Here is a 24,181-nt window from a genome sequence, read left to right on the forward strand (position 1 = left end):
TTGTCATGCGCCCTTTTTTGTTAAAATACCTCATACAATCACTCTTTCTAAGGGGTCCGTGTGTGCTTTTGTAAGGCAAAGGCACATAAAACCTAAAAAGTTCATAGAGATAGAATATTCGCTGAAACTTAAGTCCAATCATAAAACTCATTTGATTTAATTTATAAATTGCCTTGTGAAATATTTGTGACTGGCAATAAATATTAAATCAAAGCAAAAAAATAAATTGACTTCGGTTCTTTTTATAAAAGCCGTAAAATTCAGAAATATATCTTTAGAAGTACATGCGATGTAAAAATAAATGAATTGAGAGTCGGTTGTTCCATCTTCTATTTTCATATTGTTGCTAGTCTGAGTTTCCTTTAAAATGTGCATATGGTGGTTTCCGCATTATTTTCAAATCAAGTTGAAAATGTATTTCATTATGAATTTCTTGTTTAGAAACAATTTAAGTATTATTTGGAGGCGTTTAATAACCTCTTTCGAAATAAATTGACAATAGTGAAAAACTCAATCACTAACCTTTGACCTTATTAAAAAAAAAAGCACCCTATTTCAATTCTACAACCTCGCAAAAATTAAAGAATAAACATTTCTCTTTCCAAAAAGTCATAATTTAGCCTGCAGGTAGGGTGGTCCATTAAAGTTGAAAAATTGTTGGCTTGGTCACTCCACTAAGAGAAGAGTGGTTGAATCATAAACCGTTAAATAATTTAAATTCATGCTTAGTATGCAAATTTCTACTCGCTTTACCTTAAACAGTTTGAATACTTTAAATACGTGTGGTGGCGGTGTATATAAGTGTATAAAGAAGATGTTTTTAATCCAATAGTGAACATTCAATAATAAGGGATTCTACACTTCAAGAGGATTTTCCAACTGAAGTGGTTCATCTGGTAAAGGTGGAAAATACAGAATAGGTAACAGGTTGGTAAAAAAACCTGTGAAATATATGGATAGATTGAGAAATATAAATACTGAGATTACTGTATCTCAATGTTATTATAGGTCTTTTAGTCGAGCTTTTAATAGTCTCAGGGTAATGGAATATTTTTAAGGAAATAAAAACGCGCGAAAAATAGTTATGTACCCTTGATCTAAAGTGGGTGTTTTTTCCGGAAATTGTTGGTGGTGCTGCTATCCAATATGGCGCTGTCCATGAAAATTTTCCAGATTATCAGAATATACAATTTTACGATAACATTTGACATTTTAAGATAAAAACAAAACAAAAAAGATGAGTATAAAAGCTTTTGATTTGGTTCCTGCCATTGAGCGGATCAAATTGATGTCCGACAAAGCCAAAACACAGGTACAACTCCGATTTTCGCACTTTAGCCTACATTTTCATATTATTTTGCAGACGAAATTGTTCGAAATATTCTTTATTCTGAGCGTTTGTTTACAACCTCAGAATGCAGATATACATTTGACGGGTTCCAATAACAACAACCCTCTCAAAAAAAGGTCATGAATAATCATAATGTTGTTGGATGATAATTAATTTTATTAGCTCTTCGTTTTATTTACAATATAGATCAATATATATACTTGTCTTTAGTCCCCCAAACCTAAGTCAGGTATATTACAGTTGTGTTTAGTCTGGTGATTTTAATGTTGGCAGTGTCTGCACGGGTACGAATTAGTCAAATTGACGTTTGTAGGCAATGCATACCCATATCCGATTTTATAATAAAATGCCATTGGATCGGGAATAAAACATGAAATATATTGGAATTTGTCGCAATTAGTAAATAAATTGATTAAAACTACTCAGAAGTTTTATAAATATATAGGTAAGTGAAAAGTTTTTCTCAGATAATAAATATATTAAAAATGGAAGAGAGGGATATTCATGTCTGGAAGACATTTCAAAGTTATCATAAATTGAAACAATTTGTTCAAAACTATTAGTCAAGTTATTTTATACTATTGTATAAAAGAAACTCGAAGTTGTTTGAAGCTGCAGAGAAAAGAAGAACTGGAAACACAAAAATTAAAGAGGAATTAAAGTTTAACAGAATAAATTTTTCCTGTATTTACGGAGGCAAAACAATCCAAACAAATTCAACAGGAAAAAGGCCTGTTACATTTAAGTAAAACTAAAAGATTCTTTTAAGTAGCAAGGTTTATGCCTTTGATGCTATCATTTACCTGAAAATTCTATTTTAGTTGAAAAAATGCTATAATAATGGCTTTACATAATGAACTGATACTTTGTTAAAAGATTTTTCACAGCAGTGGGAGTATTTTTCCTGTGAAGTTCAAGGTTTCATCTTTCAGATTATGTAATAAAATTCTACTGTTCGCGATAAAAATTTCACTGTTCGGGGGTGTTGAAATTAGTGGGGGTTCTTAAAAAGAATGATACTTAAAGAAGTGATTTTTGGGAAGGAAATTGAGGTCTGATACTTAAACAAGTGATTTTTATGTCATTATCCTAGATTCAGTACAAGGTCATCACCTGAAATGACCTGGTCATCCTAGACAACACAGATGTTGGTTCTGATAAGTTAAGAAACATAATTAGTCCCTGGATCATTAGTATTCTATATTTAAAGCTACACTAATATTAAATCACTTCTTCTAGTGATTAATTTGTACTACTTAAATAGGTGATTATTAAAGAAAGACAACTCTAACTTCCAACCTTTATGGAAATAATGTTACTTGAATCAGTGATTTAGAAAATCACTTGTTTAAGTAAGTCCCCTGACTGTTGAAATAATTGTTAAAAAAACAAAATGAGTGACTCGACACATAAATGGCTTCATGGTGCCAAGAAATCTTTCTTTTGCATGATTAAAATTAAATAAATTATAATTTTTCCAGTATAATGACACATTTACTAAACTTGAATATGAATATATGTTTTAAAAAGTAAATATTTCAAGATATTTCTCTTATATTATATTCAAACAATTGTCAACAGATTATCTGTGACTTTTTGTCCTACCAAATTTGTGACTTTTATGTCTTGTGACTTTTTGTCCTGTGACTTTCCGTCCATTTACCGAAATAAGGTATCAGACGGATTTTAATGTTAAGCTAACGAAATAGGGTATCAGACCGAAATAAGGTATCTGACCGTCTTACTAAACAGAATCTGTACAGTCTGGTAGAGATCTGACCGCCTTACTAAACAGAATCTGTACAGTCTCGTAGAGATCTGACAGTCTTACTAAACAGAATCTGTACAGTCTGGTATCTGACCGTCTTACTAAACAGAATCTGTACAGTCTGGTATCTGACCGTCTTACTAAACAGAATCTGTACAGTCTGGTATCTGACCGTCTTACTAAACAAAATCTGTACAGTCTGAGATCTGACCGTCTTACTAAACAGAATCTGTACAGTCTGGTAGAGTCTGGAGGATATCTGACCGTCTTACTAAACAGAATTTGTACAGTCTGGTAGAGATCTGACCGCCTTACTAAACAGAATCTGTACAGTCTGGTAGAGTCTGGAGGATTTTCTAATATGAGGCAGGCATTACTTGTGAAAGGGGACGAAGTCTATAAATTAATTTTTTTAAATCAATATAAAAAAAGATATGGTATGATTGCTAATGGGACAACTCTCCACAAGAGACCAAAATGTCACGGAATACCGAATGTCCAATTTGTTATCTATAATAGTTCTTTATCATGTTTATAGTAAAATTTATTTTCCATACAAATATGTGTATTCAAAGTCTATGTCCAGTGTCACTAATTCCAGAGATCAGGGGAGGTCTGATGTTCAATGAATGTATATAAAAAACTCCAACATAACAGTTATCAATTGATTAATAGAGATTCTTATTACACATAAGTAACAAAATAGCATATTATAATTATAAATAAATCGGTGTTATCCCCAGATTTTCGATAGCACCAGGGACAAGGGTGAGCGAGATAACAAATTGGACAAAGTTTACATATAGTATCACAACACATTTACTCTATACTTCCTCCTTAAGGACAGTTGCTATATAATGTTCTTTTTTTTTTTACTTGAGATTGGTAATGTAGGATAATGCTTTAACAAATTATAAGCAAGAATGAATTATTGAATGTGAATGTAGAAAGTGCAAGGTCCATTCATGAAATAGTTCTATTCAGTTTCTTATATTATTATAAATAACTGTTGTTGTCTCTAAAGAGAGTTATGTATCTTTTTAAAATATCAATGAAGAATACAATTCCCCCAGCTGAATTCCACTGTGATTGAAAATGAATAAATGTAAAGTACATAAATTGCATATTTATGCCAAATGATAAAATTTCTGTATGTATATAGAATTTTATTTTTATTAAATTACATGCCCTTTTAATATTTTGTTTCAATTTGTAACTTGCAAATAATTTTATTAATGAACCTAATTTCCAGCTTAAGAATATTTTAAAATATGCAGAATCGTGGGGGAGTAACTTTATGAATCTATAATACTAAAATTACGAGGTCCAATTTGTCAGCCGTCATCACGTAAAAACGACGAATCAAAGAATTCAGCTTTATATATAACTAATATAGTACAAAGGTGTAGATTAAAAATTACACCACTCCAGGCCCTTTTGTTTTCCACCTAATTAATATTGCCAATAATTAAGAAGTTCCGGGTCAGGTCCGATACCGATACCAAAAGTATATTAACCTGTTACCTATTACCTTATCTGTACGTTCCGCATCTAACAGATGCACCACCAAACGGTGTATTTAGGATTATGCTATATACACGGATCATAATCACAGGGTTGACACTACTAAATTCAATCATTGTCAAATTGTTACCTATTGTAGTATTTTAATCAGTAAGACATTCTAAGATAACAATACGAATACTAAAAATCTGGACTAAAAATAAGGTGTATATAGGAACCGTTTTCAATTTGTAAGCGGGCTTGACATAAAACAGTGAATCAAAGAATTCAACTTTATTTATAACTAACATAAGACAATGCTGTTGATTAAAAAATACTCCATTCCAGGACCTTTTGTTTTCCAAATAATTAATATTACCAATAATTGATAAGTTCCAGTTCGACGGGTTCAAACAGAAAGATTTGAAAGCAGAGAAAACTGTGTATCTTATTATCGGCATGACTTTATCAGAAAAAAAGTAATACTAAAATAAGGCTTGCGCATAGTTATATACCTTAATTCAGTCACGGACCCGCGATATCACGGGTGTGTTCTAGTTTATTATATAAAAAACAATGATACAAGTATATAATATATAAAAATAAAAAAAATAAAAAATCTATGTGTCAAATGTTTCAATAGAATCCAAATAGAAACTGCAAAAATACAACTCAATATATGAAAATTAAAAATGTCTAGGCATTGATAAATCCGACTCTAAATTGTTGAAAGTCTAAAAAAAAAAGAAGAAGAAGATGTAAATATCATGTATATAATAACAGAAACTGAAGTTAACCTGTAATTGTTTTGTGCAAAACTTTTATTTTGTAACACCACAAAATGATATTATATGTACCAATAACAATATCACATTACAAGTATTTATCATTAATATCACATTACAAGTATTTATCATTATTTCATGTCAACACCACATCGTATTTCATATTGAATACAGAGTTTTCTCCCCTGATATGGGCTGATATAAAAATATACTTTTTTTGACTGTATGAACATTTTTTTTATTCATTTATCAATAATTTTACAATTTTAAATCATATTTGATTTATAAATTAATATAATGAACAAAGAATTAATAAAGTTAGGAAGATAAGTGAAGACTAAAGAAAACTATAAAACCTAAATTTTTAAACTATTAAAATTCACCTGGGTATCAATTTGACTAACTTTAGTTTGATTCGAGCGTTACTGATGAAGTTAAAAATATGTTTTGCCTACACACAGATCAGATAGATCTGTGTTAATAATCAACCAGAAATAATAATGTGCCTTACCCACAGCCTTGTCTGTCTAATTACAAGAATCATGAAAGATGATTTCACAAGCTATTCACTTTGATAAATGCAAACCCTCCAGATCACTTCCTCAATATCAATAAGGTATCTTACAACTGTAAATATTTGAAAACACACTTACAAAATGCATCTGTATGAAAAAATATCTTCTAAGCTTTAAATTAAGAGGTTAAAAAAAAGGGGGAAGGGTTCACATTAATTACCAAGATTTTAAGGGGAGATAAAACAACTCACCATTAAAATAAAGGCAGTATGGTTAATTTCTATATAATAGGGTAACACTAGATTATGGTTTTTTTTCAGATTGAATGTTTTGATGTTTGTGGTAAAAATCTATACATAGGCACAAATGATTGGTAAGTTTTAGCCATAAATAATACCAGTTTTATGACTGGACATTGATTTGCAAACACTGCAATAATATTTCATATGCGTTTAACCAGTTTTTGATATATAGTGGGTTAACTATGTAAGGGTATAGATTATTGTGCAATGCAGTTAGGGAATATTTTCATCAGATAAATTATTCTGTTTATACCGATTAAATTAAAAAAATGAGGAAATTGAAAAAAAAATAACAATGAAATTGTTTGTATGCAACAGCTTTTCTGTTTTGTAATATTGTTTTATTTTAATCATGTTAAATCAGTTATAATATTTAAAAATTCTCAAAATAAGAGTAAACGAGTTTCATACCATATTAGAGTCCAAATGTGTACTCTTTTTTACTCAAATTTACTTTTCTCTGCTAAGAGTGTTAGGAATATTTATGCCATCACAAATGTACATGACAAGACATGGATAAGTCTTCTTCCAGAGCTTTGTAAAGTTACTGAAAAACTGTTATTTCAGGATTGAACCACATTACATGCATAAGTGACATTGTGTTGTTAAAATTTTGTTTGAAAGTTCTTCTTACCGACTACAAATCAAAAGTGATTTTAAGGATTGGTTTTTTATATATAGTACTGGTAGCATGAATAATTATATTTGGTAATGGACATTCACATGATTCAATTGACTTTTATTTTGTTGCACCTTCTTGTATCATGTTTGGATTTCTTCCATCAGTTCTGTTATGTGAACACCAAGTCAGAGCTGGAGATAATTACAGTATAATGACATTATTTTTCAGCTTTGTTATCCATTACAATGTTGAGGAAAGGCCCGTGGGGAATGGCCCAAAGGTTGTTTTCCATAATGAAAAACAAGGACACAAATACTTAGCTGTGGTAAGTTTAGAGTAGGATTTAGTTTTAGAGGGATTTGAAATGATTTCTACATCCTAACATAGTACTTCTGTTTATCTATTTTTTCTTCAAATTTCTAGAAGAGCCTTTTAGGAACCCCAACGTTTTTTTTTAAGAATTTCTCTTCAAGCTGTACAATGGTTAATATGCAATTTCACAAAATATTTTTTAATGATTTTTCACAAAAATATTTAGAAACCCCAAATCCATGAATTTAAATCTTCAACAAATTACAAGTTTCTATAGCACTTTTGTGGAAACCACAATATCAAATATTCATGAAAATGCAAATTCTTTTCAATCCACAAAAAATGGTATCTAGGAAAAAATAAATGAATCGACAGTTATGCAAGAATTATATACATTTGTAGCCTTATTTTTTTAGTTTAAAATTCTAGAAAATATTTGAATACATACAGAATTTGGTTGATTACGAGGAAAAAGTTTATGATATTAACCACTTATGTGTTGTTACATCTTTATTTTTCAGAAAAAACCTGTTATACAGATAAAGGCTGCCTCAGCTCTAAACAGAATCATGGTGTTGATAGATAATACATTGTCATTACTTAATATGTTTGATTTAGAGGTTAGTTTAGTCTCTAAACAGAATCATGGTGTTGATAGATAATACATTGTCATTACTTAATATGTTTGATTTAGAGGTTAGTATAGTCTCTAAACAGAATCATGGTGTCGATAGATAATACATTGTCATTACTTAATATGTTTGATTTAGAGGTCAGTATAGTCTCTAAACAGAATCATGGTGTTGATAGATAATACATGTTCAATACCTTACATGTTTGGTTTAGAGGTTAGTAAAGTCTCTAAACAGACCCTATGAATTGGGTAGGTAAAAATCAGGAAATTTTACAAAGAGAAAACCATCACTATTTGAAAGTATGCATAGGAAATGATCATCTGTTATGTTATAGTCCTGTATACAAGCTCTCAATAGTTAACTTAAAAAAACTTGAAAAAATCACTTTCATCATTGTAGCTTTAAGGTCAGAAATAATTTTTGAAGTAAATTTGACAATGTTACGTACTATGAATGCATAAAAGTCCTAGGTTTGTAAAATACTGTTTCCAAAATGTCAAATACTTAAAAAGAATTGTTTTTTAACCGGATATAAAAGGAAGGATAACAAAAACATGTTCTCTATGTTCTGTAAATTTTAAGTGAAAAACTTTGTATTTCAGCCAATAATGACTGGTGCCAAAGTAAAGGGAGTTACCTACTTTTGTATAAATGAAAATCCTACAAATGGAAATCCATTCAGTATAGAGGTAGGTGTGTAGTGTAGAAATAGTGTATATTATCATAGAGCATTTTAGAGTAGGAATAGTTCAGTAGGATTGGACCAAAAAAGGTAGAAGTCAAAGTTAGGTTTCTCACAATTTCAAGCAGCAACAATCAAATATCATTGGCTACCTGAAATGTATTGTATACCACTGGTTATTATGCAGTTATAGTATAGTTTTGACACTTGTATGAGAACTAAAAGTACATCTATATCTGGTAAATGATGTCATAAAGGTGCACATAATTGATTAACTTTTATAATGAAGGACATTACATGAAATTGGTCAATTACTTCATAAACAAGCTTTATATTCTGATGTAAATTAATGTATATTATTCCATCTATGTTACATTAACCTTTTTATGCCCCACCTACGATAGTAGAGGGGCATTATGTTTTCTGGTCTGTGCGTATGTTCGTCCGTCCGTCCGTTCGTCCCTCCGTCCGTTCGTTCGTTCGTCCGTCTGTCCCGCTTCAGGTTAAAGTTTTTGGTCGAGGTAGTTTTTGATGAAGTTGAAGTCCAATCGACTCCAAACTTGGTACACATGTTCCCTATGATATGATCTTTCTAATTTTAATGCCAAATTAGTGATTTTACCCCAATTTCACAGTCCACTGAACATAGAAAATGATAGTGCGAGTGGGGCATTCGTGTACTGAGGACACATTCTTGTTTATTCTAGATATGTGTAGCATTAAAGAAGAAACAGATACAAGTTTATACAGTTACAGAAGATAAACTGGTGCATGTTAAAGATGTTCATATATCAGAACCGGCTATTTCTGTGGTAGGATTATATACTCAAGATATTAGGCTATTCCATATAAGATAATTATGTTATGTGCATGTATGTTTCATTAAAATCTAAAGTTTTGATTAACTGACAACACTTGTAAGGCATTCCAATATATTTTTTCTGCGGTGTAATATACAACTGCTATGACAGCAAACGCTATCCGTGACAATGTTAATATAACACAAATTAATCACCTCATAATATTAAGACGCTTAATATTTTGTTATATAGTTTATATCATGAAAAGTTATAGATCAAGTTAGTATTTTGTTCCACTACAATGAATTTTTAAAGCAATTGCTTTTATGCCGTCGCGTATGGCCATCTTTGTGACCCAGATCAGAGACTCCGCCCAGATCAAGCCATAGTATTTTGTTAAACAGGCTCCTGGTCAGTCATTCTTTAACACCTATGTATGTTTTCTAATGCAATACATAGCTTGAAACTTTAAAAAAAAAGTTAGTGGATTTAAGAAGTTTCAGAATATGTTCTTGTAGATGTATTTTTGTATTTAAAGGGTCAACCGTTTGACTATCAAATAACATAGAAGTCCGAGTGAAAAAAAGTACATTTTTATAAATGCGATTCCGTTTTCCGCCGTTCGTACGATGTTTCAACAAAATATGGATTCATTTCAGTTGTTGATTTAGTATTGAAAATTTAACTGAATTATCTCCTAATAAATACGGTTTTTTATGTTTAATTTGTGTTTCTTTAAGAGGTCAGGTGCTCTTGTTCATTCATAAAATTATCGTTCATTCATACATTTATCGTAAAATCAAAATCACTACACAGGTTAATGCGTAGTGTCAAATTATTACCTGTAATCTAAAAATAGACAAACTTTATTTGCGCAAATAATTTAGCGGAACGAAACCCTTGTTGAAAACACATAACAATAAGTTCGTTTTCCTTTTCTGTCAAAACTCCGTAATATTTATCGATCACCTTACTAATGAAATGGACCCGTCCAAACGTAGTAGATGCCAAGTCGGTCCAGATGAAGAGATATTTACAATTTGGAATTTTCTAGTTTATTAATACAAAGATTGAAAAAAAGTACGTCTTTTTAAATATCATGATCAAAACTGGGTTTGCATAACAAATGTCAGATGAAACCATTATCCTCGTCTTTTCAGTGAACAAGTCTACTACGTTTGTTGACACTCGACGGTCCACCGTGTTAGCAATTTTATTTCACATGTTTTCGAAATATTGAAGATCATTTTTCGCAATGTTTCCTGAAAATTGATAAATATCAAAGCAACGTAGAGCTGTTTGTTCTTGTTCGTATAATAAAATTGAGAATGGAAATGGGGAATTTGTTAAAGAGACAACAACCCGACCATAGAAAAACATACAACAGCAGAAATTTTTAAGGTCACCAACAGGTCTTCAATGCAGCGAAAAATTCCCGCACCCGGAGGCGTCCTTCAGCTGGCCCCTATACAATATATATACTAGTTCAGTGATAACGATTTAATGTCATGTTTGTCTGTGATGACCCCCCTTTTCGGGATTGCATGAGAATTGTAGTTATCTCGTACCCACATGCACTTGTTTCTATCCATAGGAAGGTCGATTATCCATATAAATAGTTTAGAAACAAGTGCCTGTGCTCGTACCGCATCAGAAGGACACATATCAACTGAGCAATAATGTTTGGAACTTAGTTTTAAAAATGATGACAAAGTAACATTATGAAAATATTTTTATTAAGCTGAAATATACATTTATTCTTTACATGTTTATGTCTTGTAAGATATTTCATTTCTTTCCCGTTTTTTAACATTTGCGTCTGGAAAGTTGAAATGTTTTAACTTAATCATTTGTGTTAATAGTTAAATATAAATTAATAATGAAAATTGTTAAAATTAAATCAATAAAGGAAATTATTGCCAAGGAAGTTACAAACACTACCAGGGGATAATCCATGATGATTTCTTTTTGAGTTATATGTTTCAGCACATGTATATTTGACCCCAACTTTAGCCTGGTAAACGTGTTGTCTCCTTGTGAAATATAAAACATATTAAAAATGACTTTCTGCTAAAGTCTTTTATTTATATAAAGTTAAAACCTTCTTACTTTTAGGGACGACATCAAAAGATCGATGTAGGATAAAAAACTTAAATCAAATAGTTTGGGGGTGGGGGGTCAACATTGCTGCAAGTTTTGTTAATCTAAAATCGATTTTACATATATCCCTATTGGTCAATCAATTTTTCCCAAATTAAGTTAAGAGGGGGGGGGGGGTGTGGGGGTCAGTGAAAAAACTATGTGAATTAAGTTTTTTATCCTTCATTGAACTTTTGATGTCGTCCCTTAACTAGACAACACTCATGTCAGGTTTAATTCTTGTATATATGTGGATGAAAAATAAAAGTCCCCAAACATTACCATGGCAGCAATTGCTTTTACAGCCTTTAAGGCTTTGATTAATCAGTATTGTCATGCAATTGTCTCAGAATACTTGTTTCATTGTAGGGAGTGGACGGAAGCTTTGTTTGTGCAGCATTATTGTCACAGTATTGTATGTGATTATTTTATTGTAGGGAGTGGACGGAAGCTTTGTTTGTGCAGCATTATTGTCACAGTATGGTATGTGATTATTTCATTGTAGGGAGTGGACGGAAGCTTTGTTTGTGCAGCATTATTGTCACAGTATGGTATGTGATTATTTCATTGTAGGGAGTGGATGGAAGCTTTGTTTGTGCAGCATTATTGTCACAGTATGGTATGTGATTATTTCATTGTAGGGAGTGGACGGAAGCTTTGTTTGTGCAGCATTATTGTCACAGTATGGTATGTGATTATTTTATTGTAGGGAGTGGACGGAAGCTTTGTTTGTGCAGCATTATTGTCACAGTATTGTATGTGATTATTTCATTGTAGGGAGTGGACGGAAGCTTTGTTTGTGATTATTTCATTGTAGGGAGTGGACGGAAGCTTTGTTTGTGCAGCATTATTGTCACAGTATTGTATGTGATTATTTTATTGTAGGGAGTGGACGGAAGCTTTGTTTGTGCAGCATTATTGTCACAGTATTGTAGTATTGTATGTGATTATTTTATTGTAGGGAGTGGACGGTAGCTTTGTTTGTGCAGCATTATTGTCACAGTATGGTATGTGATTATTTCATTGTAGGGAGTGGACGGAAGCTTTGTTTGTGCAGCATTATTGTCACAGTATTGTAGTATTGTATGTGATTATTTTATTGTAGGGAGTGGACGGTAGCTTTGTTTGTGCAGCATTATTGTCACAGTATTGTATGTGATTATTTCATTGTAGGGAGTGGACGGAAGCTTTGTTTGTGCAGCATTATTGTCACAGTATTGTATGTGATTATTTTATTGTAGGGAGTGGACGGAAGCTTTGTTTGTGCAGCATTATTGTCACAGTATTGTAGTATTGTATGTGATTATTTTATTGTAGGGAGTGGACGGTAGCTTTGTTTGTGCAGCATTATTGTCACAGTATGGTATGTGATTATTTCATTGTAGGGAGTGGACGGAAGCTTTGTTTGTGCAGCATTATTGTCACAGTATTGTATGATAAACTATGAGACATCACATACTCAAGATCTTTTCCCATTTGATTCAGAGCATAGTAAACCTCTCATTAAAAGAATCAGTAAGGTAAGTTCTTAGAATTCTAGTCTTTATAGTAAACATTTTATCAAAAGGATTTGCAAAATATGTGATAAGACATACTCATTGGTTCAAAACATATAATATACCTCTAGGTCTTATGTCACAAATAACAAGATGTAAAAAAATTCTTTATCTAGTAAAGATATTTCATAAACTACAAGATTGGATAAACATCTTGGATTTTATCTAGATATATCATAGACAAAACATATAAATATAGTTAAAGTTTAAAAATATAAAGATGTTATATTTATAAAAAAAATGTAGTTTGCTTAAAAGGCACATTGAGATATGAATATGATGTATTATTGCCATAGACTACAAGACATAACAAACATCTTTTTAAAAGTGGTCAGCGACATTGATTTAAAAGAAAAAGAAGATGGTCTTGCATGTGAATTTATTAGTTAAAACAATGAAAAATGAAAAATAAAATTCCAAAGAAGAGAATGTAAATAAAACATATATTTTTTGTCTCTGTAGGAAGAATTTCTGTTAAGTGGACCAAGTGCTTTGGGGATGTTCGTAACATCTGACGGTATATCACAACGACCTCCGTTACAATGGTCAGAGAATATTGTCAGTATGACCTATGTCCATCCATACATTGTTGCCATGAATGATGAGTTCATTACAGTTCATAGGTAATATTTTAGTCATGGTCAGACTTTGTAAAACAATTTTTTTTTTCCTCAAGGTTTTTTGTAAATCCCCTTGGTAGTAACATTACAGTTAGGACCAAATTACAATAATAATATAAAAATAAAGAGATGTTATATAGTTGGCAACGAGAAAACTATCCACCAGAGTTCAATTGAAATGGATGTTAGCAATGATAAGCAACCGTATAGCCTTCAACAATGAGAAAAACCCATACTATATATATAGGGTTTGTATGAAATATAAAGGAATGATCAGATTTTTTCTCTCTAATGTGACCGCATTATTTCATTCATAAACACCATACTTAAGGTCATCCTGAACATGCATGAAATATTTCCCACTGGACGTTAAACAACCAACAGTTGACAAATCCATATTTAAGGATTTTTACATTATTTGCTTTTTTTAAACACCATTTATTTTTATAATATACTTCTGTGATATACCCAGTATTTATGAAATAATCATTAAATTATAAAAATGCTTAAACAGAATTATTTTTTCATCAGAATTTTATATTGATCTGTGACATTGCCTTTTGTATGTAGCCATTAGTTAACTTCTTGTTGCAGTATATTAGATCAACAACAAAAACAGGCTATTCCATTTCAAGGTGGTACATATTTAGGGAACTTTGACGGCAAGTTATTTGTGGCTTCAGGCAGAGAAATATATGCTTTAGTTCCTGTTGCATGGGAAAAACAGGTCAGTATCTCACAGAAATCTGTAATCTCTATCATTGTGAAACACTTATAAAATTGATCAGAAAATTACTGTTGATGTTACTCTTCTCTGTTCATTCATGTAGAATTCTGGAATAAAAAAAATGATATATTTACATTTTATTGTCAATTTCATATATTCCTAGTATACTATTTTATGCAATATTTCATACGTTTACTATCTTATGAGATGAACAAAATATTAATTGTGTTATTGCAGGTTCAGGCATTATTGGGTGACAAGAGAGTCACAGAGGCTTTAGATTTAGCTAAAAATGCAAATAAAGCAGGACTCACTCGGGACAAATTCTTAAAGGTAACGTTAAAACTCAAAATCATAATTCCTGTAGCCTATATACTTGTATATTCTTATACATAATAATGTGGAGGAAGATATTATCACAATGTAAATAGAAGCTACAATTCAGAGCCCCCTGAAATTTTACGAACATTTATGTAAGCATGCTTTACTTTGTGAAGCTGTTTCCTATCCATTGCTCTTTAACCTCTTGTTAAAAAAGTTAATAGTAGGGATATCTTTGGTGCAATTGGTCACAGTTCAACTTGATGTTTTATTGTTCTTGAATTGAATTCAAATAATGATATTCAAATTATTAAAAATGCACAATTAAAAAAAATGGTGCAAAATTTATGGAGCCAGCAATACTAAATAAACATGAGTGGATACAGTGGATAATAATATTTATCATACTGGATCTTGTCCACACAGAATCTTTTAAGAAAACTGTAATCCTCTTGTGATCATGTGAGGTATTTAATACCTGTAGAAAGCTTCTACCCAAAAAAATAATGTACATAGAAAATATCTCAATTTATTCTATAGCAGTATAGTAGTTTTTGTAACAAAAATTGCAAATCATCAAATTTTTCATGAATATTGAACACCACAACACTATTGAAAAGTAAGCAATACATTTATATAAAACTTTGCCATTTAGTTTAGTACTTTATTTTGCACAATAGTCATGTTTTTGTGCAGCAATCCTATATTATTATATTGTTCAAACATCGAAAATACTTATATTATTTTGTTTTAGATATTTAAGAGATTTCAGCAACAGGCAGCTTTTATAGAATTTTCTGAAGGTCATTTAGAGGAGGCCATGGATCTGTTTAAAAATAGTCAGGTTGATGTTAGAGAGGTAATGAGAAATATGATATCAAAGATCCTTTCATTTATTTTATTATTTAGAAATAGCTTTTGGAAGCTAGTAGTTAATGGGATATTTCATTGTAGGTTGGTACTGTTTTCCTGATCATTGAAACTTAAAAAACAAGGCTTAGTTATTTTTAATTGATAAATAATTAACATGTTTATCTCAGATGAATATTAATATAAAAAAAGAAGATGTGGTATGATTGCCAATGAGACAACTCTCCACAAGAGACCAAAATGACACAGAAATTAACAACTATAGGTCACTGTACGGCCTTCAACAATGAGCAAAGCCCATACCGCATAGTCAGCTATAAAAGGCCTCAAAATGACAATGTAAAACAATTCAAATGAGAAAACCAACAGCCTTATTTATGTATTAAATCTGTTTTATACTAAATTGCTTGATATTATTGCTAAAAATAACATAATGTTAAGTAATAGTATTTTAGGCTTTTTATTCTGTAATTCTGGGATTAGACGTTGTATTTTCAATATGTACTGAACCAAAACTGTTGTATGTTTGTTCGCACAATGAATAATTCAAAATGGTTAATGAAACTTTACCTTAAAATGCCTTTGGAGTACTGGAAAGAAAAGTATATGAATACTTGAAATCTGTATCAATGTTTAGCAATATAGCAAAATGATGTTTTTTTAAAATTCTTTTCTTTCTAGGTTATTAGTTTATACCCTCGCCTTTTACCGTCAAACTGTAATTTTACCCGGTCAGTGCCACCCCTTCATGAGATGGCAGATGTTAACCAGTTATCACGAGGGAAAGAAGATCTGTTAAAGGAATACAAACAGTTTCTTTGTACATACTTAGCTGATATTAAAGGCACAGGAACGGGATATAAACAGGTTAGTATAGTAGATAGGCATTAAAAACTTTTATAAATACACCCCCACCACCCACCACAAAAAAAAAGAAGAAGAAAAAGAAAAGTATGACATTCAAACAAAGAAAAAATAGATAAACAAAAATTAATTATAAAAAAAGTATTCCTTCGAAGGCAATAAAATGTATGTAAAAAACAAAAATGTTGTGGTGTATGATAGCTGATTCAAGATATCATTGACTAAGTTGGAATGTTATAAAGGTGTGCTTTTGATACATACAGATAAAATAGGATTTCTTCAAGTTTTCAACTATGTTTTTTTATCCCCTATGATATCCAGTTCTTCATGGTATTTAGCTGAAGTAGCACATTTGATAGAACTGCTTGATAAGGAAAACATAAAATAGCAGCAGTCCAATTGTATCACAAGATCACAAACATAATTTATTAAACTGATTGTTACTTTAATTTCAGGAAATAGATACAGCGTTGTTAAAACTATATGCAGAGATAGACTCCCCAGAATTGATTCCCCTTATAGCAGTAGATACTGGTTGTGATTTAAAAGACTCGGTTGAGTGGTTAGAAAAATACAAACGTTATAATGCTCTAGGATTGTTATATAAAGTACATGGAGAACATGATAAAGCTCTGGCTCTCTGGGTCAAGTAAGTACAAAATTAATACAACAAATCTTTTAACAACTGTTACGAAATAGTTTAATTAATAAAACTAAGCCTTTTACCTGGAGGACTAAGGTAATTGTATACAGATAATATTTAGGAATTAAAAAACAAGAAAAGAAAAAAAGGGAAGACTTAAAATATGAAAAATAAGGAATGTGGCTCTTTCAATTCACTTATATGTCATGCCTTTTGATGTGCTTTGTTTTTATTGCTTATCTATTAGTGTTGTCAAATCGTACACTTTTTCTTAACTGGTTACTCTGATAATCGTTAGACCGATTAACCTGTTAACCGGTAGTTTAAGTTGGTGTTTAAAAGCCGATTATTCTTTCCTTTTCTCTTGTTGTCTCGGAAAATAATGTGGAGTGTTTCAATTTGAAATGAACAACTATAGGTCACCGTACGACATGTTTCTTTACTTTGTTTGCTTGTTTCTTTTAGCATGTTACTCTTACTTTCACGTATTCATTGAGTACATTCACATTGGTTTGCATTTCACAATTTTTGAGTTAGCATTTCGTTTAAAGTAAGACTAAGCCTTGCACTACGGAGGTTGCACATTTAGATGGAGGTTTACACACTATTAGATTAAAAACTAATTAAGGAAGTAATTAGTAAAATTTAATCGCATTACTAATTTAAAGTTACTGTTAAAAAAACATGTATACTAATTATGTTTCTTTACGATCCTGCTAGAGCTCTAATTAATCTTATGTTTTTAGGATTAACAATAGCAATCAATATACTTGACAATTGATTTGTCAAACTAATTACCACGACAACATTTTTTAAATTAACATAACTATTTATTGATTTCAATACAAATTTACATCAAATCTATCAAAATTGAAAAAAGTCCTGTTAACTGGTTAGCGTTATTGGTATTCAGTAATCGGTCGTTCGACCGGTTAACTGGCCAGTTAACCGGTTAATCGTTGACAACACAATTATCAATGTAACGCTCTGGTAAACTTAAGCAACAAATTGGAAAGCTAATAAACTTGTGATCAACAACCACTGATTAAAATATTATTTGTCAATAATACGTTTTAGATGTGTAATAAATATAAAAAACTTGAAACTTTCAATAAACATGTTTCATATGGCTTAAATAATACCATTTTAAAGGATATTAAATTTTCTTTTTTGAAAATCAATCATGGCCTATTAGTGCGGAGCATCCTTCACCTTGTACATAGGGTGTATTATGCATAAGCTATATTGTATATGGTAATAATATGTTTACTTTTATAGGATATGTAATAGTGAAGTCGAAGATGAATCATTTGAAGGCATTAATTTTATTATAGAATATTTAGCTAAGTAAGTAAATTTTCTAGATACAAGAAAATAAACCCCAAAGGGTTGGTGAACAATTTAAAAACTACAATATTAAGATACTTAGGTAATTTCATACCTTTGACAACGAATTTTGCCATCTCTTTACAATGTTTATTAAATAAATGATGTCAAACTCTTATTTCAAATGCACATTACAAATGCAAATTATTAGAAGAATTCTTCCTCTTCAAAGAAAGTTATTTGTTGACACACACAGTAAGAGTACCGATAATTGATAATAATGTTTTTGTATATACTGTTGCAGCCATGTAGCTCAGTTTCAAGTTTGATGCCATGATATGGTAAAGTCCTTTTAAACAATTGACACATTTTATTGTGCTGTGAATGATATATCACTGTGTTAACAGTTCTAAGTAAATCTAAACCAATGTTATATTTTTATTTTCCAGTTTAAATGACCATGAATTAGTTTGGAAATATGTTGATTGGGTACTGTCTAAAGATCAAGAAAATGGAGTCAGAGTAAGTTTATAGTATACAAATAGGCAATAGGCAAATCAAACTAAATTTGCCTCAATTTACTGAAATGTTTAACCCAGTAAGACACAATGTTCTGTTCTGGTTTAGACCACCGTTTTATTGGAGCACTGCACTTATTGAAAGAGCATTGAATTTTGAAATACTTAACTGAAAAAGCGGATATCTTTATATGGAAAGTATGATAAAATATCATTCAATTTTTTTTTTTTTAGTTAGATAAGGGTTTAAAATGTCTTTGGTGCATTAATATATTAAAAGATACTAATAAAAAAATATTATGTACACAGCACAAATTGCAGCACTTTGATTCACCACTATGAATAAACAAAATTTGTACAACTTTAGTTATTAATTTCTAGTCGATAACGACAAATTATTAAAAAAACAAATTTCCCAGTATAATAATTAATGCAATATGTCCAATCAAACTATATTGATCCCAGGTAGGTTTTCAGAGGTTGATATTCAATATTTTGAAATTAAAACCATTGTATGTATTGTAGATATTTACAGACAGACCTACAACTGAGCCCCCCTCAGAAAGAATGAGACCAGATACTGTGATAGACTACCTCCACCGATTCCCTATAGCTGTGATAACATACCTAGAATATTTAGTATTTCAGAAGAAATTAGAGGTAGGTATATAAATATAAACTACCTCTTTGACATTTGATTACAGACTTTCCGTTTTGAATTTTCCTCGGAGTTCAGTATTTTTGCGATTTTACTTTTTATGGAATGAGAAAGAGGTCAATATATTTTGCATCATAGAAAGCATGTTAGGCTTATCTAAGGGAATGGAATGGTTACTTTGATGGATGATGGATGGCTGTTTATTGTCCTGCAGCAAATGAAATGCATATTCAGGATGAGAACATATTAATGGGATATGAATATGACCTGGTTTGTACTAGACTGACATGCTGATCTGGATGTTTACCAGGCTTGTTCACAAAGAAACAGTCTGCAAGAAAACATGTCATCCTACCTGGACACTTTGAGCCATTCAGTCTTTGCTTTTACCCAGAAAATAAAAGCAGTAAATATTACTTGCAAAGTGTGTGCACTATTCTGATCTTTCAGGCCCCTTCTTCTGTTTTCTTATATTCAGGATTTTTCAATATTTTGATTGAAACAAATATTTTGTTAAAATTTTCTCAGGAACTTCTGATGAGAATGACTTTTTATTTGTTCAGCAGTTTAACAGTGATAAGCACTAACATGCTTCAGTCAGACTCCTACTTCCTGTTTCTGATTATTTGAATTTAAGAGTTGAGGATATGCTAAGCACTACATCATATGCATTCTTGTTTGTGAGTTCTATTTCAAAACGTTAGTACCCCATCCACTTTGCTTTATTTAAAAAGGAAAATATTACAACAATTTTTCTGTTTTTGTTTCAGAAAGAAAAATACCATACCCATTTAGCTGTATTATATTTAGATGCTGTACTAAAACTCATCAAAACCAATAATGTGAAGAAAGAAGAAATGGATAAGGCTAGGTATGTATTAGAAATTTAAACTCGGTCCACTACTAATCTTGTCATAATTTTGCAGTGAGGTACTTGCTGTGCTAAAAGCCTTACTTCGATATTCAGATAAAGATAATTGCTATTCCTTGGCTTTTGGTTTTTTTGGAGTGGTTGTAGGGATTTAGTGTTATGAATTGATACATATCTTACCTTCTTAAATTCAAACATACACCAAGACAGAGAGTAAAAAAATATAAGATTGAAATATCCAGATTTAAGAAATAAGAAAATAATCGTAACATAGACAGGTTTAATTTCACAATTTATGAACAGAAACCTCCACTTAATATAGTTCCAGGACTTCTTGAATTTTACTTTTAAAAATTCTGGTCTTCATACTAACCCATTGAAAATCTATATTTATTTGAATAAGCATTACATTTATTGAAGCAGTTTATTTATTTGCTTTTAAAATAAGATGGCATGCAAAGGAATTTGAAATTGTGTACAAAAGGACTATTATTTCAGTTCCGAGGTAGATAAATGCCTAATAGATATAAGATGTGGTATGAGTGCAAATGAAACAACTCTCCATACTGGTCACAATTTGTAAAAGTAAACCATTATAGGTCAAAGTATGGTCTTCATGTATATTTATTACATAAGCTTTAATTTATAGCTTACAAGTAAGAACATTTTACCATAAAAAAGGTCAAATTTCACAGTTAGATACTGTGTGTTATTAATATATTTATTCATAACCATATGCATGTAATATTGACTCATAGTTTGAAATGTTTCTGTTTACAGATCCAAATTACGGTACATATTACAAATGTCTAATCTGTACCGTGTACAACTTATACTTGGTAAAGCTAAAGAAACAGAGATGCATGCAGAATGTGCAATATTATATGGAAAGGTAAATAAAGATCAGAAAAATTCAGTTGTTTATCCCCTTAGTTCTAATCCCAAAAAGTATGGTTAAGTTGGTTCTGTTACAACTGTAGTTCAGAAATGAATTTTACTGAATAAAGGAATCACAATGATGAAATATTGTTGAGACATGGCCATTGATTCTGGAAAAATGAGCTTATACACAAAAATAAATCTTGGTTGTTGATAAATGTAAAGTGCTTAATGAATGAGAATGAGATGTTATATAAATGTCAATTGATAACTTCTCACAAAAAATACTAAATTACAAGGATTTACACAATTATACATAACTGTACTGGCTTCAACATTGGTGTATATGTGATGCACAAAACCACACTATTGTTTTCAAATGTTTAGACATTTATTTTGTTCAGTTCATTACAGTGATTTTGTCAAAAATTTTATCAAACCAGACCTGTCCTAAAAACATTTTTTTTGGTCTTTTTTAATGGTAATGATCTGTTTCGTTAATGTGTATGTCTAATGTATCATTTTATTCACATTTAATTAAAATGACATTGTTCTGTTTTCATTTTCAGTTAGAAGAACATGACAAAGCCTTAAGGATACTTGTACATAAACTAACATGATTTTCTGTTTCAGTTAGAAGAACAAAGCTATAAAGATACTTGTAAATAAATTGAACTGATTTTCTGTTTCAGTTAGAAGAACATGACAAAGCCTTAAGAATACTTGTACATAAATTAAAAGACTTTGGTGCTGCTGAAAACTATTGTCTAGTCAACTCTCACGGCAAAGATTCTTCATTTCGTAAACGATTATTTCACATCTTACTTAGTGTATACTTAGATCCATCAAACGAGTAAGTAGTCAACTCTCATGGCAAAGATTCTTCATTTCGTAAACGATTATTTCACATCTTACTTAGTGTATACTTAGATCCATCAAATGAGTAAATCATTACCTGTTTAAGTAAAAAACATTTACTGTAAAATTGAGAACGGAAATTGGGAATATGTCAAAGAGACAACAACCCGATCAAAGAGCAGGTAACAGCTGAAGGCATCCGATGGGTCTTCAAAGCAGCGAGAAAATTCTGCACCAGAAGGTGATCCTCAGCTGGCCCCTATATGAAATTGTATATTCTTGTAGAAAGCTGTCAGAATGATCTGAACAACATCAATGACAGTAACCCAATAAACAAAGACATCCAAACAAATGTTTTAATGGATATCAACATGACTGATATTAAAGTATTCAAAACTGTTTTATTTGAGTTCTCCTTGAAAAAGAGGCGAAAGATACCAGATGGACATAGTAAATCATAGATTAAAAATAAACTGACAACGCCAAGGCTAAAAAAGAAATAAGACAAACATACAAATAATAGTACACAAGACACACGAAAGAAATCTAAAGACTAAGCAAATCTAACATCACCAAAATCTGGGAGCGATCTCATCCAACAAACTAGATTGGTCTGTTCAAACTTCGTAAAGTATTTGAATGTAAATTGTTGTGGAATTGGGTTGATATATGTAGTTACAATGTGAGATAAACCTTTTAATTTTGACTCTTTACGTTTCAGACAAAAAGATTCTTTAGTGAAACCTGCTGTAGATTTACTAAACAGTAATGTAGCAGAGTTTGATACTGTTAAAGTAAGTGCAGATTATTTGAAAGTTTTCATAAATTATATTTGGATTTTTTCAATGTACTAAAATAGCAAAATAGGTATAGGAAGATGTGGTATGAGTGCCAATGAGAGAACTTTCCATCCAAGTCACAATTTGTTAAAGTAAACCATTATAGATCGAAGTACGGTCTTCAACATGGAGCCTTGGCTCACACCAAAAGCAAGCTATTAAGAGCCCCAAAAATGACTAGTGTAAAATCATTCAAGCAGGAAAACCAACTGTCTAATCTATATTAAAAACAAGGAAACGGGAAACACTTATGAACCACATCAACAAACCACAACCACTGAACATCAGGTTCCTGCAAATACATGAATTTAAGAAGAATAGTCTAGGTTTAGGATGAGAAAACCCATTTTCTAACATAATTACACCACACTCACAGTAGAAGATGGATGTTTGTACTGTAGTCTATTAGTTAATCCATTCATCTGTTATCCATCTTGTCTGAGGTTAAATTTTTGGCACATTTATTTATCATGAAGTTGTGATTACATTAGCTTGAAACTTTGTATGGATTTGAACTTTTACTAATTAGAATTAAGTTTGCCTGACTACCTGTTAGTTACTGGCAATTTTTTATGCGACCGCAAAAATTGAAAATTTTTGCGGTCATATATTGGTATGATGTTGGAATCATCGTCATCCGAAGACATTTGGGTTTTGCACTATAACTTTAGTATAAGTAAATAGAAATCTATGAAATTTAAAGACAAGGTTTATGACCATAAAAGGAAGGTTGGGATTGATTTTGGGAGTTTTGGTCCCAACAGTTTAGGAATTAGGGGCCAAAAAGGGCCCAAATAAGCATTTTTCTTGGTTTTCGCACAATAACTTTAGTATAAGTAAACAGAAATCTATGAAATGTTAACACAAGGTTAATGACCACAAAAGGAAGCTTGGGATTGATTTTGAGAGTTTTGGTCCCAACAGTGTGGAAATAAGGGTCCAAAAAAAGGTCCCAAATAAGCATTTTTATTGGTTTTTGCACAATAACTTCAGTATAAGTAAATAGAAATCTATGAAATTTTAACACAAGGTTTATGACCACAAAAGGAAGGTTGGGATTGATTTTAGGAGTTTTGGTTTAGGAATTGGGGGCCAAAAGGGTCCAAATTAAACTTTGTTTGATTTCATCAAAAAATGAATTATTGGGGTTCTTTGATATGTCAAATCTAACCATGTATTTAGATTCTTAATTTTTGGTCCTATTTTCAAATTGGTCT

General features: G+C 31.0%; 1 protein-coding gene across 3 annotated transcripts in view; it reads left to right on the forward strand.

Moving 5' to 3' along the window:
• The first annotated feature begins 1,104 nt into the window (after window positions 1–1,104).
• The window catches only part of LOC139530020 (transforming growth factor-beta receptor-associated protein 1-like), a 60,688-nt gene continuing 37,611 nt past the window's right edge, over window positions 1,105–24,181 (forward strand). The window contains exons 1-20 of one of the 3 annotated variants that reach the window (XM_071326042.1): window positions 1,105–1,312; window positions 6,243–6,295; window positions 7,075–7,171; window positions 7,680–7,778; window positions 8,396–8,482; window positions 9,183–9,287; window positions 12,800–12,934; window positions 13,433–13,593; window positions 14,185–14,317; window positions 14,555–14,650; window positions 15,393–15,497; window positions 16,190–16,375; window positions 16,828–17,021; window positions 18,294–18,362; window positions 18,791–18,863; window positions 19,385–19,519; window positions 20,288–20,388; window positions 21,169–21,280; window positions 21,960–22,120; window positions 22,847–22,919. In XM_071326042.1, the coding sequence (XP_071182143.1) occupies window positions 1,238–1,312; window positions 6,243–6,295; window positions 7,075–7,171; window positions 7,680–7,778; window positions 8,396–8,482; window positions 9,183–9,287; window positions 12,800–12,934; window positions 13,433–13,593; window positions 14,185–14,317; window positions 14,555–14,650; window positions 15,393–15,497; window positions 16,190–16,375; window positions 16,828–17,021; window positions 18,294–18,362; window positions 18,791–18,863; window positions 19,385–19,519; window positions 20,288–20,388; window positions 21,169–21,280; window positions 21,960–22,120; window positions 22,847–22,919 (2,250 nt within the window). In that variant the 5' untranslated portion in view covers window positions 1,105–1,237. The other 2 variants (XM_071326044.1, XM_071326043.1) reach the window with 2 other exon arrangements.

Source organism: Mytilus edulis, chromosome 7 (assembly GCF_963676685.1).
Source record: "Mytilus edulis chromosome 7, xbMytEdul2.2, whole genome shotgun sequence".
NCBI lineage: Eukaryota > Metazoa > Mollusca > Bivalvia > Mytilida > Mytilidae > Mytilus > Mytilus edulis.